Below are 18845 nucleotides of genomic sequence, written 5' to 3'. Positions count from 1 at the left end.
GTTCTGTCTTCACTAAGGAGGATATAAATAATCTTCCAGAAATAGTAGGGGACAGAGGGTCCAGTGAGATGGAGGAACTGAGCGAAATACATGTTAGTAGGGAAGTGGTGTTAGGTAAATTGAAGGGATTGAAGGCAGATAAATCCCCAGGGCCAGATGGTCTGCATCCCAGAGTGCTTAAGGAAGTAGCCCAAGAAATAGAGGATGCATTAGTGAACATTTTTCAAAACTCGTTAGATTCTGGACCAGTTCCTGAGGATTGGAGGGTGGCTAATGTAACCCCACTTTTTGAAAAAGGAGGGAGAGAGAAACCGGGGAATTATAGACCGGTTAGCCTAACGTCGGTGGTGGGGAAACTGCTGGAGTCAGTTATCAAAGATGTGATAACAGCACATTTGGAAAGCTGTGAAATCATTGGACAAAGTCAGCATGGATTTGTGAAAGGAAAATCATGTCTGATGAATCTCATAGAATTTTTTGAGGATGTAACTAGTAGAGTTGATAGGGGAGAACCAGTGGATGTGGTATATTTGGATTTTCAAAAGGCTTTTGACAAGGTCCCACACAGGAGATTAGTGTGCAAACTTAAAGCACATGGTATTGGGGGTAAGGTATTGATGTGGATAGAGAATTGGTTAGCAGACAGGAAGCAAAGAGTGGGAATAAACGGGACCTTTTCAGAATGGCAGGCAGTGACTAGTGGGGTACCGCAAGGCTCAGTGCTGGGACCCCAGTTGTTTACAATATATATTAATGACTTGGATGAGGGAATTAAATGCAGCGTCTCCAAGTTTGCGGATGACACGAAGCGGGGCGGCAGTGTTAGCTGTGAGGAGGATGCTAAGAGGATGCAGGGTGATTTGGATAGGTTGGGTGAGTGGGCAAATTCATGGCAGATGCAATTTAATGTGGATAAATGTGAAGTTATCCACTTTGGTGGCAAAAATAGGAAAACAGATTATTATCTGAATGGTGGCCGATTAGGAAAAGGGGAGGTGCAACGAGACCTGGGTGTCATTATACACCAGTCATTGAAAGTGGGCATGCAGGTACAGCAGGCAGTGAAAAAGGCAAATGGTATGCTGGCATTTATAGCGAGAGGATTCGAGTACAGGAGCAGGGAGGTACTACTGCAGTTGTACAAGGTCTTGGTGAGACCACACCTGGAGTATTGTGTGCAGTTTTGGTCCCCTAATCTGAGGAAAGACATCCTTGCCATAGAGGGAGTACAAAGAAGGTTCACTAGATTGATTCCTGGGATGGCAGGACTTTCATATGAAGAAAGACTGGTTGAACTGGGCTTGTACTCATTGGAATTTAGAAGATTGAGGGGGGATCTGATTGAAAAGTATAAAATCCTAAAGGGATTGGACAGGCTAGATGCAGGAAGATTGTTCCCGATGTTGGGGAAGTTCAGAACGAGGGGTCACAGTTTGAGGATAAAGGGGAAGCCTTTTAGGACCGAGATTAGGAAAAACTTCTTCACACAGAGAGTGGTGAATCTGTGGAATTCTCTGCCACAGGAAACAGTTGAGGCCAGTTCATTGGCTATATTTAAGAGGGAGTTAGATATGGCCCTTGTTGCTACGGGGATCAGGGTGTATGGAGGGAAGGCTGGTGCAGGGTTCTGAGTTGGATGATCAGCCATGATCATAATAAATGGTGGTGCAGGCTCGAAGGGCCAAATGGCCTACTCCTGCACCTATTTTCTATGTTTTCTATGTTTTCTATGAATGGTTCCATAGAAACCATAGAAACCATAGAAACTACAGCACAGAAACAGGCCTTTTGGCCCTTCTTGGCTGTGCCGAACCATTTTCTGCCTAGTCCCACTGACCTGCACACGGACCATATCCCTCCATACACCTCCCATCCATGTATCTGTCCAATTCATTCTTAAATGTTAAAAAGGAACCCGCATTTACCACCTCGTCTGGCAGCTCATTCCATACTCCCACCACTCCGTAAGAAGCCCCCCGTAATGTTCCCTTTAAACTTTTCCCCCCTCACCCTAAACCCATGTCCTCTGGTTTTTTTCTCCCCTTGCCTCAGTGGAAAAAGCCTCCTTGCATTCACTCTATCTATACCCATCATAATTTTATATACCTCTATCAAATCTCCCCTCATTCTTCTACGCTCCAGGGAATAAAGTCCCAACCTATTCAACCCTTCTCTGCAACTGAGTTTCTCAAGTCCCGGCAACATCCTTGTAAACCTTCTCTGCACTCTTTCAACCTTATTTATATCCTTCCTGTAATTTGGTGATCAAAACTGAACACAATACTCCAGATTCGGCCTCACCAATGCCTTATACAACCTCATCATATCATTCCAGCTCTTATACTCAATACTTTGATTAATAAAGGCCAATGTACCAAAAGCTCTCTTTACGACCCTATCTACCTGTGACGCCACTTTTAGGGAATTTTGTATCTGTATTCCCAGATCCCTCTGTTCCACTGCGCTCCTCAGTGCCTTACCATTAACCCTGTATGTTCTACCTTGGTTTGTCCTTCCAAAGTGCAATACCTCACACTTGTCAGTATTAAACTCCATCTGCCATTTTTTAGCCCATTTTTCCAGCTGGTCCAAGTCCCTCTGCAGGCTCTGAAAACCTTCCTCACTGTCTACTACACCTCCAATCTTTGTATCATCAGCAAATTTGCTGATCCAATTTACCACAACCTATGGACTCACTTTCAAGGACTCTTCATCTCATGTTCTCAATATTTATTGCTTCTTTATTCTTTTGGTATTTGTATTTGTACAGTTTGTGGTCTTTTGCATATTAGTTGTTTGTACACCCTGTTGGGTGTGGTCTTTCATTAATTCTATTATGGTCCTTGGATTTACTGAGTATGCCTGTAAGAAAACAAATCTCAGGGTTGTATGTGGTGACATATATGTACTTTAATATTAAACTTACTTTGAACTTTGAAATTCACATTAAAAATTGGTAAGCAAACTAAAGAAAAAGGACGGGAGAAAATCTGCAGATGCTGGAAATCCAAGCAGCACATACGAAATGCTGGAGGAACTCAGCAGGCCAGGAAAAGAGTAAATAATTGACACTTTGGGTCGAGTCCCTTCATCAGGATCAGCCGGAAGTGCCAACTGTTTACTCTTTACAATAGATGCTGCCTGGTCACCCGAGTTCCTCCGCCACTTTGTATGTGCTGCTTTAATGAATAAAGAGGCAGGTTAAAGAACCAGTTTTTTAAAAACTGTGGCAGAGTTGCCTAAAGAAGGGGTGAGCATTTTCTTCCTTTGAATCAATTCAAATCTTATCTTGGTTTGTAATCATCATTACTGACTTAATATCAAAAAAATCTGTGGTGTTTATTTTCCCCTGCGCAACAAGTCTTGTAAGGTTACCTATCTAAATAACAAAATATCCCTCACAAAAGCTCTGCTGAGAAGTTCTGTGTTGAATCACAGGACATACGCCAGAGGCCGACAATTACTCTTGTCCAAACCTTCACTCATTCTTTGGAGGGAGAGCATGCATTAATTTTTCATATGCAGAACTGCCATTTGCAAACAAAAGTAATTTCCTGAAAGAAGAGGTAGATAAGATTAAAAGTTATTTCTAAATTAAGGCACAAGTTGATTCAAAGGGATTCAAAGTACATTTATTATCAAAGTATGTATGTAGCATACAACCCTGAGATCCATCTTCTCCACAGACAGCCACGAAACAAAGTAGAACCATGGAACCCGTTCAAAGAAAAAGAACATCAGAGCTCCCCCCACCCCCACATGCAAACAGCAACAAAAAAGGGAGAAAAAACACAGAATATAAAACACAAAATCAAAAGGCATATTTCAATTCAGTTCAGTGTTCCTTATCTACAAAATTGCCCAAAATAGCACCAAAATAAAGGAGCAATCAGAAAAACTAGGAACACTTCATACGTAAATTAGAGTCCAATCCACATACCACGTTGATTGGATCTTGCTCTGGAACCATCCTCCAACAGCATCGAGGGAGATGGGGAGATCATTTGAACGCAAGGACCTGCCCTTGGGAGCAGTGAGCAGGAAGGAGAGGAGGGTTGTCACATGCAGGCACCGTCCTCCGGCAGCAATGAGCCAGAGGCTGGTAGACAGCACTGAACACTTGCTCGCCCTCCACGCCCACCTCAATGGCTTCGATCTTCCTTGGCGCTTCAATCAGTGAGAAATGGCCCGTGCTCCATCTGCAGGCTCCATAGCCTCCGTGCTGCACGCTTGGCTCAAAGCCTCATGGAGACAGTGAAGCACCAGATTGCCCAATCGGCCCAAAAACAAACCACCAGAACGCAGATGGCAGGCTCCAACAGCAGCAGAACCACGTTTGAAGTCAGATGTAGATGCAAGAGAAGCAAGTGGAGTAACTTTATAAACTGTCTTGAGAATGCCACACTAATTTTTCATTTCATTGACAGAATGAAATGAAAAATTAGGGGAAAGCACACAATAAAGAAACCCATAGATGTTAGGGTTATTCACAAGGACTGAAATTCTGGTTTAAGAACCAGAGGCCACAGTTTAAGAATAAGGGGTGGGCCATTTAGAACAGAGTTGAGGAAAAACTTTTTCACTCAGAGAGTTGTGGATATGTGGAACACTCTGCCTCAGAAGGCAGTGGAGGCCAATTCTCTGGATGCTTTCAAGAAAGAGTTAGATAGAGCTCTTAAAGATATTGGAGTCAAGAGATATGGGGAGAAGGCAGGAACAGGGTACGGATTGTGGATGATCAGCCATGATCACAGTGAATGGTGGTGCTAGCTCAAAGGGCTGAATGGCCTACTCCTGCACCTATTGTCTATTGTCTATAAGATGGTGCTACTGAGGTGGGTGACAGCTTACGTGTGGTTTTCAAAGCGAGAAATACGACTAAATTATTAGTAACACTTTTTATGTGGAAAATTTTGGTAAGCGATCACCACAGTGAGGGAATGAGCGAAAGCGAGGCCAGTCCAAGGGTTGAGGTGAGCCGGTGCAAGATGGAGTCAGAGTGCGATCAAGGCACATTTGAGGAGGAGTTGGGGAGAGTTTTGGAGCCCCTACCCCAGAACAGGAGCAAGCTTGGATCCATCTAAACATCAGACTAATTTGGAAACGACAAGTGCAGACCGGAATGCAGGGTCCAGGAGGTGCTGAGAGTATTGATGTGGCGAGGCCTGGGCCTGAGTACAAGGGGTGACTGGGGTTTGGGCATTTTAAACACTGGTCCAGATAGATTCAAATTGAGGGGTGTTGGGACCGGCTCTGCTCCGTGACATTATGTTTTACTCCACTCTCCTTGGCCCTGAGGCTAAGGCTGTGTCATGCCCCGGCTGCTCCGGGTTTAGTGTCTGTGAGCCTCGTGGCGATTTGCCCATTTGATGAACTGAGACTGAGGATATGGGCCTGCTCAGTCTGCTCTGGGCTTTGGCTTTATGGACTCAATTTCCTTCTGAATATTGACACTTGTTTTATTGTTTGCATGATCTGTTTTTTTCCTCTCTGTACGTTGGGTGTTGGTCTTTTTTTTAAAATAGGTCCTTTTGGGCTTATTGCTTTGTGGCTGCCTGTAAGCAGACAAATCTCAAAGTTGTATAATTTATGCAGACTTTGATAATAAATGTACTTTGAACTTTGAGAATCAGACTAGACGGAGTTATGGAACATCCAAAAGCCAAATTGGTGTAAACCAATTTAAAAAAAAGAGTAACAACTCACAAAAATAAGTTCCATCTCCTAGGGGACTTATTTAAAGCACATCGCACCAGAAATTATAAAGAAGATGTGATTTCCCCTGAGCAGAGAGAAAACTGACAATCAGGAAAGGATAGCAAAGATAATGAGATAGATAAAGGAAAAGACCAAGGAGAGGAATGATGGATGTGAGGTGTAAGGAGAGAGGGGACTCAGGGAGTAATGAGGGTTCAAAGGAAGAAAGAGGATGGGATAAAAATCTAATTCTTCCTCATAAGCACAAGGACAGTGTTGAGGTTAGTAGTGAAGGAGTGGGCTATTATAAATAGCAACTCAATTTCAGATGATGTGAGATAGATTAGCTGGTTAAGTGGCTTCGCAACAACAACCTCGCATTCAACTTCGGTAAAACCAAGGAATTGATTGTGGACTTCAGGAAGGGGAAGCTGAGGGAACACACAACAGTCCTCATTGAGTGGGAGTGGGGGGATCAAAAGTGGAAATAGTGAGCAGTTTCAAGTTCGTGGGTGTCAACATCTTTGAAGATTCATTCTGGGCTCAATGTATTGATGCAATTACAAAGCGGTAATATTTCATTCGGAGTTTGAGGAGATTTGGTATGTCACCAAAGACGGGCAAATTTCTGCTGACGTACCATGAAGAGCATTCTAACCGCTTGCATTTCCATCTCGTATGAAGGGGCCACTGCAAAGGACTGCAGAGTGTTGTAAACTCTGCAAGATCAAACATGGGCACTTGCCTCCCAGCCATCGAGAACATCTTCAAAAAGTAATGCCTCAAAATTGCCATCCATCTATAACCCAGGACATGCCCTTTTCTCATTGCCACCATCAAAGAGAAGATACAGGAACCTGAAGACACACAGTCAACATTTTCCCTCCATCATCAGATTTCTGAACAGACAATGAACCTCACTATTTTCTTTTTTTTCTCTCTTTTTGCACTACTTTTTAATTTATATGTATACTTGTTAGAATCACTCTATTGCCAGTATGTGAAACATACCAGAATTGATTGTAGTTTGGTGCCAAGCATAAAACACAGGACAGTGCCATAACAGACAAGACAACAGTGCAAACAGCTGTGAGCAATCGGAAATTAGTAGTACTGTCACATGTGCAAACATCAATAATCAAACATATAAATTTGAACACATGAACAGATTCAATCATTTGCAACAGAACAAGAAGAGCAGGAAAGACCATAATGAATGATACGGAGTTACAGTGTATATCTTACTGTAATTTATAGTTTTTAATTATGTTTTGCACTGTACTGGTGACACAAAACAACAAATTTCACAACATGGACCAGTAATATTACACCTGATTCTGATTCTGACTTATTTATTTAGCGATACAGCATAGAGAAGGCCCTCCTGCCTTTCTGAGCCATGCCATCCCAGCAACTCCTGACAACCTCGATTAAACCTAACTGAATCACGGGACAACTTCCAATGACCAATCAACCAACCTGGTATGTCTTTGGACTGTGGGAGGAAACCAGGGCACCAAGGAAAACCCATGTATTCCAAGGGGAGGACATAACATCAACTCCTTACAGATAATGTCGGAATTGAACTCTGAACTCCGATGCCCTGCTTTGTTTGTTACTGATATGAAGTTGCTGATGGAACCTCAGCAAAAACTCAGATAAATGTCGATATCCAATCTTGCTGCGCAAAGTGTAATGATTCAATGCTAAATGTTCAACCATATCTCACCTGTGAATATACTGAATCACTGATTATACAGTGTAGATACAAATGAAACAGGCCAAAAAGTTAAGTCTTGTTAGCTGAGGACAGATGATCCTTTTTATGATCCTTCCAGAAACCGTGGAAATATACGGAAGACAGGTGGTAGCAATAGGTTCCTCCTTGCTGTTAGGTTTGCTGGTTTTTCGGCCAGCCTTGTTTGATTTCCTTCGTCTTGTAGCCATTCTGTAGGAACATTGTGCATAATCATCTTATTTCCTCATGGAGAATATTCACATCCTAAATCAAAGTAGGAAGAACAGCTCCACGGTTTCTGGAAGAATCGTCGGGATCCTGAAGAAATACTGGATTAGTACCATCCACAAACCCTCAAGGAAGCTCAAATCCCAGCCTCATCAGGTCAAAGGTGGCTTGGGACTCAGGATGGATGGTGCTTACAGGATTCCCTGTGAACGCGGAGCAGCGTATATCAGCCAGACAGGGTGCACGGTGGAAACCTGCATCAAGAAGCACAGGATGTGCATCCATTTAGATTACACGGAGAAATCAGCGGCAGTGGAACATTGCATGCATAATGACCAGAGGATTGAAGTCGACAGCACAAAACTATTGTGCCATGCCAAAGGCTTTTGGGACCGCCTGGTAAAGGAAGTCATTGAAGTAAGACTACAGAATAAGGATTTTAACAAAGACGAAGGTCTCTCTCTAAGAAAGAACTGGAATTCAAGAGTCAGCAAGGTGGGACAGTGAGGACTAACCAATCAGGAGGGTCAGATGACAGGGGTATATATACCACTAAACTAGGCATGCTCAGGCATCATCCCTGATGAAGATGGCAGTGTTTGTCATTGAAACATCAGTTAAAATGGATACCTGTACCCAGCTGCAAGCCCAAGAGTTTATTTGTCAGATATGCTAGATCCTTTCTCTTTCCTTTTGTTGCCTCAGAATTTTTTTTCTTTATGATAGACCACTTGAAGCTGAACACAAATATAACTTCAGGCTACTTGTATCATGTAGAATTTGGAGAAACAAGAAATCAAATTTTATTGAATATAATGTGTTTAATTGTGCAACAGTGATGATACTTTGCAATAGTTCAACTAAGCTAAAATGTTTTACTGATGATTTCCATTTGTACTCAGTGTCTGAGGCTTCTTGCTTACAGTGTCCAACAATAATCAGCCAACACTGATGGATTCCAGTTGTCCTGATATCGTTTCTCCATGATCACAATGTCCTGGTGAAACCTCTCACCATGCCTGCAATTGACTGCACCAAGGTTTACAGGGAAGAGGTCTAAATGGGAATGCAGAAAATTAATATTTAGTGACCTGTTACACATCATGGTTTCAGCTTACATTGTGGGCAACATTTTAATTGAACTATAAATAGAAATAACAAAATAGGTGATTTCTTAAAAAAGGTGTAATCATCGGAAGTTTCACAGTGATTTTCATGATAAGCAGCCCAATATCCACAAGATACACCCGGAAATATTCAGGAAGTACAATCTTTGTTGTCCAGTGTTATTGGCAATAAGCCTCCTTAGTATTGCTAATTAACAAATGTATGTGAAGTATTGTAGGAAAATAATTGTTGTACATAATTTTTTTATTATTTTACTTTTACTTTTAACCCATCTTTCTGCTCCTTATTTTTTCTTATAGAACAGAAATCTAATTTGACGCCATTTGTCTATGCTTACACATTCTTCTTGGTCATTGAACAGCTAGTTTCAGAATTCTTCTTTTTGTTTGGTTACTTTATGGTAATGCAAAGTCTATTTTCCCTAAGCACAACGCAGTCAGCAATTTTGGTAGCAATAAAAAAAATATTAGGCATGCAAGTGATTCTGTTTGAACAATGGTCTTTGACATGAAATGATAGTTCTGTTTCCCTCTCCAGTGATGTTTTGTTTTAAATTTCCAGCATCTGCAGTTCTTTTTTGATAAGTAGATCCCCTTTCTCCTCAGCTTGGACATTTTGCAAGCAATGTTGTTTCCACAGTATGATGAGAAAGTTTTTTTTAAAACTATATGGAGATGATGTTTTACCTAGTCTAGGATTTTTATTCTGCCATCTGTATGAGGAAATTTTTGAATCAACATTATCAAAAAAAGATTTCGGAATGAAGATTGGCAGTGCTTGAAATAAATATAGAAACTTAGGTAAAATAATCATCTTAATAGTGTTGATCCGACCAATTAATGACAAAGACATTGGTGACCATTTAGTAAACAAACCTTTAATCTGATCAAATAAAGGTAAAAAATTAACCTTTAATAAATCCTTATGCTCCTTGGTGATTTTTACTCCTAAATAGGTAAAGTGATCAGTAACTTACCTAAATGGTAAACGTTTGTAATTTGGAACCTACATATTTAACGGAAAAAGTTTACTCTTATTAAGATTCAGTTTGCAGCCAGAAAATTTACTAAACTTAAGCCAACAAGAATAAAATTGCAGGAATAGATTTCTCTGGGTCAGAAATATACAACAATAAATCATCTGCATATAATGATAACTTATGTATCTCTTTCCCACAAGTAATACCGAAAATATTTAGTGAATCTTGAATAGCAATTGCTAAAGGTTCTAAAGCAAAAATAAATAATAAAGGACTTAGAGGGCAACCCTGCCTAGTACCACGATTCAAAAATTTCCTCACACATATGGCAGAATAAAAATCCTAGACTAGATGAAAGATACTTACAGAAGCCCAATAAGGAGGGCGGTTTCGTATTGCTGAACTTTAGATTTCACTACTGGGCAATTAATATTCATTATTTAAAATTTTGGACATGGAATTGGGACACAGTTTCTAGTCCACAATGGGTTAATCTTGAACGTAATCCTGTTTCAGGATTTTCATTCGGTTCTATTTTAGGGACCCTGCTCCCTTTTGATTTTTCTAAATTGGACAAATAAATGGATAACCCAATAATATGGTTTCAGTTTTGAAAATTTTTTGGACTGAATCAATTTATTTTAGCAAGCCCTATTGCATCCAATTTTCTTTTTCATCCTTCGTTTTTGGACCAAGCCTATCTAGTCTGGAAAACGAAAGGTATAATACGATTTTCTGATTTATTTTTGGATAATTGTTTTATGTCTTTTGAACAATTATTTAATAAGTATAATTTACCTAGATCCCACTTTTTCATATATTTACTGATCAGAAACTGTTTAAATACTGCTCTTACTACCTTTCCGATTTCATATTCTACTGATATAATGGTTAATTATCGAATCTAAAATATATATAGGAGGAAGCATTGGAAAGGAAGAAAGTATAGTACTTAGGAAATTTCTAACTTGTAAATATCTAAAAAAATGTATTCTTGATAAGTTATATTTATTAGATAATTGTTCAAAAGACATAAGGGAACCATCTAAAAATAAATCCAAAAACCGTAAAATACCCTTAGTCTTCCAAGTTTGAAAAGCGCGATCCGTAAAAGAGGGAGGAAAAAATATGTTACCTAAAATAGGAATCGCTAACCCGAATTGATTAAGATCAAAAAATTTTCTGAATTGAAACCAAATGCGCAAAGCATATTTAACTATCGGGTTAGAGACCTGCTTAAGGCGTTTCGAATCAAAAGGAAGAGAGGAACCTAAAATAGAACCAAGTGTATAACCCTGAACAGATTGTAATTCCAATGCTACCCATTTAGGAATAGATAGTATGTCCCGGTCAAGTAACCAAAATTTCATATGTCGAATATTAATAGCCCAATAATAAAATCTAAAATTAGGTAATGCTAAACCTCCATCTCTCTTAGCTTTCTGTAAATGTATTTTACCCAGTCTCGGATTCTTATTCTGCCAAATAAATGAAGAAATTTTAGAGTCAACTTTATCAAAAAAAGATTTAGGAACGAAAATTGGTAATGCCTGAAACACATATAAAAATTTTGGCAAAAAAAACATCTTAACTGCATTAATACGACCAATCAAAGTTAAATATAAGGGAAACCATTTAGATGAAAGTTGAGTAATATGGTCTATTAATGGTAAAAAGTTAGTCTTAAATAAATCTTTATGTTTACAAGTAATTTTAATCCCAAGATATGAAAAGTAATTATTAATCAATTTAAATGGAAATTTATAATATAAGGGAAGATGTTTATTAATCGGAAAAAGTTCACTCTTACTAAGATTTAATTTATAACCTGAGAAAAGACCAAATTGTGCTAATAACTCTAAAACAGCAGCAATGGATCTCTCAGGATTAGAAATATATAAAAGTAAATCATCAGCATAGAGTGATAATTTATGGGACTTTAATCCCCGAGTTATCCCAGTAATATTTGAAGATTCTCGAATAGCAATTGCAAGAGGTTCTAATGCAATATCAAATAATAGGGGACTAAGAGGACAGCCTTGTCGAGTACCACGAAAGAGAGGAAAAAAAGGTGAGTTTAAAGAGTTAGTACGAACCGAGGCTACAGGGGAGTAATATAACAGTTTAATCCAGGATATAAATTTCAAGCTAAAATTAAACATTTCAAGCACCTTAAATAAATAAGGCCATTCTACTCTATCAAAAGCTTTCTCGGCATCTAAAGAAATAACACACTCAGGAACATTTTGTGAGGGAGTATAAACGATATTTAACAATGTACGAATATTATAAAAAGAGTAACGACCTTTAATAAAACCCGTTTGGTCTTCCGAAATAATAGAAGGAAGTACTTTTTCTAGTCTATTTGCTAATAACTTAGAAAAAACTTTAGAATCAACATTTAATAAAGATATTGGTCTATAAGATGCACATTGAGCAGGGTCTTTATCCTTCTTTAGTATTAAAGAAATTGATGCTCTATTAAAAGATTCCGGAAGTTTACCAAGTTTCAAAGAAGCCTCAAAAACCTTATAGAGCCAAGGAATCAATAAAGAAGCAAAACATTTATAAAATTCAACGGTAAACCCATCAGGGCCAGGAGCTTTCCCCAGATTCATAGAAAAAATAACATTCTTAATCTCATCCATTGTAATGGAAGTATCTAATAAAGAAGACATATCCCGTGAAATCTGAGGGAAGTCTAAGTTATCTAAAAAATCATTCATATATTTAGAATCTCGAGGAGACTCTGATTGATATAAAGAAGAATAAAAATCACAAAAGGTTTGATTAATCCCCACATGATCCAATATCAATCGATCATTTTGGTTATAAATCTGATTGATTTGAGATTTAACATAATTAGATTTCAATTGATTAGCCAGCAGCTTGCCAATTTTATCACTGTGAACATAAAAATCACTTCTTGTTTTCTTTAATTGGTTTACAATCGAGGACGAGAGTAGTAAACTGTGTTCCATTTGAAGTTCAGTTCTTTGTTTGTATAGCTCCTCAGAAGGAGCCATAACATATTTCTTATCAATTTCTTTAATCTTGTCCACAATTGCCATCTCCTCCTGCTTCTGTTTCTTCCTCAAAGCAACGGAATACGAAATAATCTGACCCCGAATATAGGCTTTAAAAGTGTCCCAAAGAGTGTTAACCGAAATATCTTCTGTATAGTTAATTGTAAAAAAAAGCTCAATCTGTTCATTCATAAAATTAACAAAGTCCGAGTCCTGAAGCAACTGCGAATTAAAACGCCATTGTCTATTGTTTGGTATATTGGCCATAATTTTAATAGAAAGCTTAAGTGGAGCATGATCCGAAATGGTTATAGAATCATAATCACATTTAATCACTGAAGGAATGAGACGAGAATCAATGAAAAAATAATCAATTCTTGAATAGGAATGATGAACATGTGAAAAGAAGGAAAAATCTTTTTCCTGAGGATGCAGAAAACGCCAAATGTCCGTCGACCCAGAATCAGAAAGGAAAAAATTAATCAAATTTGCAGATTTATTAGGTAAAGTCCGTAAAGGAGCCGAACGGTCCAAAGCTGGAGATAAACAGGTATTAAGATCTCTGCCCCAAATCAATGAAAACTCGTTCAAATTCGGAAACTGATCAAACAATGATTTATAAAATTCCGGACAATCCATATTAGGAGCATAAACATTAACCAAAACTACTTTTTTATTAAATAGTAAACCACTAACCAATAAAAATCTACCATTCGGATCAGAGATAATATCCTGTTGTATAAAAGTAACTGAGGAATCTATAAAAATAGAGACGCCTCGAATCTTAGCATTAGAGTTCGAATGAAATTGTTGTCCCTTCCAGAATTTGAAAAAACGTAGTCTGTCCCCCCTCCGTACATGGGTCTCTTGTAAAAATAAAATTTGTGCTTTAAGTCTCCGGAACACTTTAAAAACTTTTTTCCTTTTAATAGGATGATTAAGACCATTAGTATTCCAGGAGACAAAATTAATAATAGACTCCATAAATCCTAAAGTCAACCCACAACAAGGAGGATTGACAATAGGCGCGACCCACAAACCCGGAGAGGAAACAGAACATACAAAAGATACCGGGGAAAAGGACGCAACCAGTACTTCAATAATGTATATAGCCCAAAGAGAAACAAACTAAAACGTGAAGCCCCTCCCACCACCCACCACCCCAAGACCCCAAGGCAAAATCTAAAGCAGACCCGCCAGAAAGAAGCAAGCGCTAAAACTACCCCCATGACTTCCGGTATACGCTCCCTAAAAAAAAGGTATAAATATGAAAAAGATCAGCTAATTGTAAAACAGTAAAAAAATAAGTAAAAAAAAGTTAGCTCAATTAAGATACATACAGAACAGAACAAAAGCCGGAAAATATATATTAAAAAAAAACCACAATAAACCTCAAACTCATGAATAGACACAGCAACAAAAAAAATAGAATTATTAACATAAAGTGATTATAAAAAGCAAAACAGAATAAAATTTAAAAAAAACTACAAAATTTAAGGCCGCACAGGAAATACGTAAGATGACAAAAGGGAAGTAACCACCCAGAATCCCCTGGGAAAAGAAAGAAATGACGCAGTTAAAAAGAAAGTTTAGCAGCCATATTAAGAAATCAAAAGGAAACTTTTCTGCCCAAATAGGGCACAGAAAAGTTAAAACCAACCAATTCACAGCCTCTGATCAACGGAGATAATTAAAAAAAGGCAATTAAGATGTTGAAGATGAAAGTTGATCCAGATAACTCTGGGCATCCGATGGAGAATCAAAAAAACGAAGGGCTCCATCTAACATGCGAATCCTTAGACGGGCAGGGTACAGCAGCGCTGGTCTTAAATCCATCTTATAGAATTCCGACATCACGGATCTGTAACGGACCCGTTGGTCCCAGATTGGTTTACTGAAATCTTCCACGAATCGGAACTTAAGATCCGAAAAATCAATGAAACCTTTAGATCGAGCGAATCGAAACAGTCTCTCCTTGTCTTGAAAATAATGAAAACGTAAAATAACATGCCTAGGTCTATCTGACCTAGACGAGTATGATGGGATTCTGTGAACACGATCCAGTAGCGGTGGTTGGTCAGGAAATACAGTAGGGGATATAATGGAAAACATTTTAGATTTAAATCCCTTTCAGAAAGGTTCAATAGCAATTACTTATAATATGATAATGAAAATAAATCCAGATGTTTCGAATACAATTAAGAACGATTGGGAAAGGGTACTTAAGCTCACTTTACCTACTGAGAAATGGCAAAAAATTTTCCAACTAGTTCATTCTTCCTCTATATGTGCTAAACATGCGTTGATACAGTTTAAAGTTGTACATAGGGCTCATATGTCTAAGGATCAACTAGCTTGTTATTACTCTCATATAAACCCTGTATGTGATCGGTGTCGTTCTGAGATAGCCTCATTAATTCATATGTTTTGGTCATGCCCTTTGTTGAAGAAATATTGGGACGATATCTTTGATATTATTTCAACTGTTTTGAATATTGATCTATAACCTCATCCTATTACTGCCATCTTTGGTTTACCAGTGATAGAACAACGTCATCTGACCCCTCAGTTTGTTGGATGATTGCTTTTGTTACTCTAATGGCTAGAAGATCTATACTATTGAATTGGAAAGAGATTAATCCTCCTACTACATTTCATTGGTTTTCTCAAACTATGTCTTGTTTAAATTTAGAAAAAATTAGAAGTGTCATTTATGACCCATCTATTAAATTTGGTGAGATTTGGAGACCATTTATTCAATATTTTCACATGATGTAATTTGACCCTTTCCAATTCTATTTTGTTACTTCAACATACGGGGAGAGGAGTGGAAGTAGCAACACTATTGGTTTTATCTGAGATATCATAATAGCCCTTTCTTTTCCTCTTTTTTTTCTCTTTAGTTTTCTTCTAGTTTGGTTAGATTAGTTTTTTTTTCTAATGGGATATATATTTTTTCTTTTTTATGATATTTTTGTATTTTCATGTATATTTTTTCTATATTTTATTGTAATTTTCCAAGATTTTGGGAGGCTTATTAAGTATGTGCCATTTGAGTTTATACTTGTATAAACTAATTATTATCAATGTAATCCCAATTGCTCCGTACTTATTTTTTGTAATGTTTATGATGTTGAAATTAATAAAAAGATTGAAAAAGAAAGGAGATGATGGACAGTACTACCCTCTGTATAGAGGAAGACATTTGTGGAGCGATGTTCAACTTCAAAGTATATTCATTATCAACCTTGAGGTTCATCTCCTAATAGGCAGCTACAAAACAAAGGCACCCAAAGAAGAACTTCTACATATAAAGAAGACGATCTGACACTCAATATGCAGAGAACAAAAACCACATCGTGCCCTTAAAAAAAGAACCCATAAAAAATGTTGTGTCAGTTTGAAATTTGTGAGAATCCCATTATGTACTCAATGCATCGAGACTACCTGCTACTTCCAAAGCTATAACTAGGTTTCCTCTGTGATGTTTACATGGATGTTAAACCTGACATGTACAATGCAGGCTGTAGAAAAGATGGCAATTTTGAACACGTAACTTGGGAGTTCAAATTGGATTGAATGAAGAAAGGTTAAAAGTTTCTCAGTTATTTGGCATGTTTGCCCCTTATTGGAGAGTAGACTTTAACACAACTATTATGGGTGAGAAACTGGTGAATATCACTAATCCCTTTTTTAAGGGGACAAATAGAAGAGATGGGATCAAAAAACAGAATATTCATGTCAGCAAATTGTACTTTTGTAAGAGATGCACCACTTCTGGGAAACTTACTTTGCTATGATGTTTGCGATCACTTTGGGTGTTTGCACCTCTGACTGGTTTTGGTCCTGTCTCACTTGTGTTGTTTTGATTTTTTTCAGTCCCCTGTGTTCTGAGGCTAACTGAAAAACAGTTAGCAACAGAACTGTGTTTTAAGCTTGAAAACCACAATTCTGAAGATAGGCATCTTGCTTTGCACAACGCTCATTCCACTTGCTTTATTTTGCTTTAGAGGTGAAGAAGTTAACTAAGAATGCTGCTGTGCAAAGATCTGCACCCATGCTTACCCAGCTCTGTGTAACTGGAGAATTTTCTGAAGATTTGTTTTCTATAGTCAGGTAACTATGACTTTGCATTGTTTTCACAAGCCATACAAGTTCCAGGAGCAATACAGCTAGTGATTTGAATCCAAAACAATGCACAATTTCATAGCCAATGACATGGTCCTACTGCAGCACAAATGGTAGCCACACATTAATGCCAATGAAAACCTTAAATTTTTGCCATGCAAAGTCCATTTGTTACCATTGTGACAATGATAGTCTGGAGCATGTCCTCCAGGAGATTTCATAGATTGTTCCATTGTCCTCAGTCCGGAAGAACATATTCACTCTCCTACCACTCTCTCTTCACCAGCGTCCTTGCCAACCAGTCAGCCAGCCCAGTCTGCTCCTGTTCAAGATGAAGCATGCAATCTTGACTAAATTTTGTTGAACCTGAGGTGTTAAAAATTAATCTCCAAGATCATCTGTGGTCTCCATCACACAGTCTGCAACAACTGACAAAATACTACTTTGGAGTGAAAGAACAGGAAATGCACAGAAGGGATAGCTGTCAACGTAATGTACATATATATTTAGAAAACTTCTTTGTGCATTTGAAATAGTCTTATTCATAAATTTCGACTGGCATGTTTGAAATTAGGAATAGTTATTTTCTGCTGGCTTTTATTTTTGCGTTGTCATCAAATGGACTTTGTGGTCAGTTTCAGATAGAATTTATGGTGCAGGATCACTAGTAAGTGGGAAAATTGGATTATAGTAATTTGAATGGCATTTGTATGAATTTTTCATGGGAATTTCAATCAACAAGTGGCTCTCTGGGTTGCTTCATCTCTTCTTTCTCCTCCTTTTTGTCTCCTCCATCTTCATATTTATGATCATTAATGCTTGTTGCCTAGTTAGTAGTACATAATAGGAAAATAATTTTAAGGGAATATGAGAAATATAAGCAGTTTTGAAAGAAAACATTACTTCTTTGTTACACTTAAACTGTAGTGAATATGGGTACAGCCAAGTTCAATTACACCAATAATTTCCTAAAAAATTATAATACGTAGTCTCTTTTGTCGTAATTGTTTCAGCAGCTGCCCCAATTAGCTGAAGTTCCATGCAAGCACAACAGAATAATAAATTCCAGACCTAATCAGTTCCCCTCTACCACCACTCTGCTCCGTCTAGCGGAATTAGTCCTTACTCTTAATAATTTCTCCTTTGGCTCCTCCCACTTCCTCCAAACTAAAGGTGTAGCTATGGGCACCCGTATGGGTCCTAGCTATGCCTGCCTTTTTGTTAGATTTGTGGAACAATCTATGTTCCGTGCCTATTCTGGTGTCTGTGCCCCACTTTTCCTTCGCTACATCGACGACTGCATTGGCGCTGCTTCCTGCACGCATGCAGAACTCGTTGACTTTATTAACTTTGCCTCCAACTTTCACCCTGTCCTCAAGTTTACCTGGTCCATTTCCGACACCTCCCTCCCCTTTCTAGATCTTTCTGTCTCTGTCTCTGGAGATAGCTTATCCACTGATGTCTACTATAAGCCTACTGACTCTCACAGCTATCTGGACTATTCCTCTTCTCACCTTATCTCTTGCAAAAACGCCATCCCCTTCTCGCAATTCCTCCATCTCCGCCGCATCTGCTCTCAGGATGAGGCTTTTCATTCTAGGACGAGGGAGATGTCTTCATTTTTTAAAGAAAGGGGCTTCCCTTCCTCCACTATCAACTCTGCTCTTAAACGCATCTCCCCCATTTCACGTACATCTGCTCTCACTCCATCCTCCCGCCACCCCACTAGGAATAAGTTTCCCCTGGTCCTCACCTACCACCCCACCAGCCTCCAGGTCCAACATATTATTCTCGGTAACTTCCGCCACCTCCAAAGGGATCCCACCACTAAGCACATCTTTCCCTCCCCCCCTCTCTCTGCATTCCGCAGGGATCACTCCCTATGCAACTCCCTTGTCCATTCGCCCCCCCATCCCTCCCC

General features: G+C 38.6%; 1 protein-coding gene across 1 annotated transcript in view; it reads right to left on the bottom strand.

Moving 5' to 3' along the window:
* Positions 1 to 8504: 8504 nt before the first annotated feature.
* The window catches only part of LOC134355933 (protein FAM107B-like), a 53337-nt gene continuing 42996 nt past the window's right edge, over positions 8505 to 18845 (bottom strand). The window contains exon 5 of the mRNA XM_063066469.1: positions 8505 to 8719. Coding sequence (XP_062922539.1) covers positions 8705 to 8719 — 15 coding nt within the window. The 3' untranslated portion in view covers positions 8505 to 8704. The remainder of the gene's footprint in view (positions 8720 to 18845) is intronic.

Source organism: Mobula hypostoma, chromosome 13, assembly GCF_963921235.1.
Source record: "Mobula hypostoma chromosome 13, sMobHyp1.1, whole genome shotgun sequence".
NCBI lineage: Eukaryota > Metazoa > Chordata > Chondrichthyes > Myliobatiformes > Myliobatidae > Mobula > Mobula hypostoma.
This window is presented reverse-complemented; position numbering and strand designations above follow the sequence as displayed.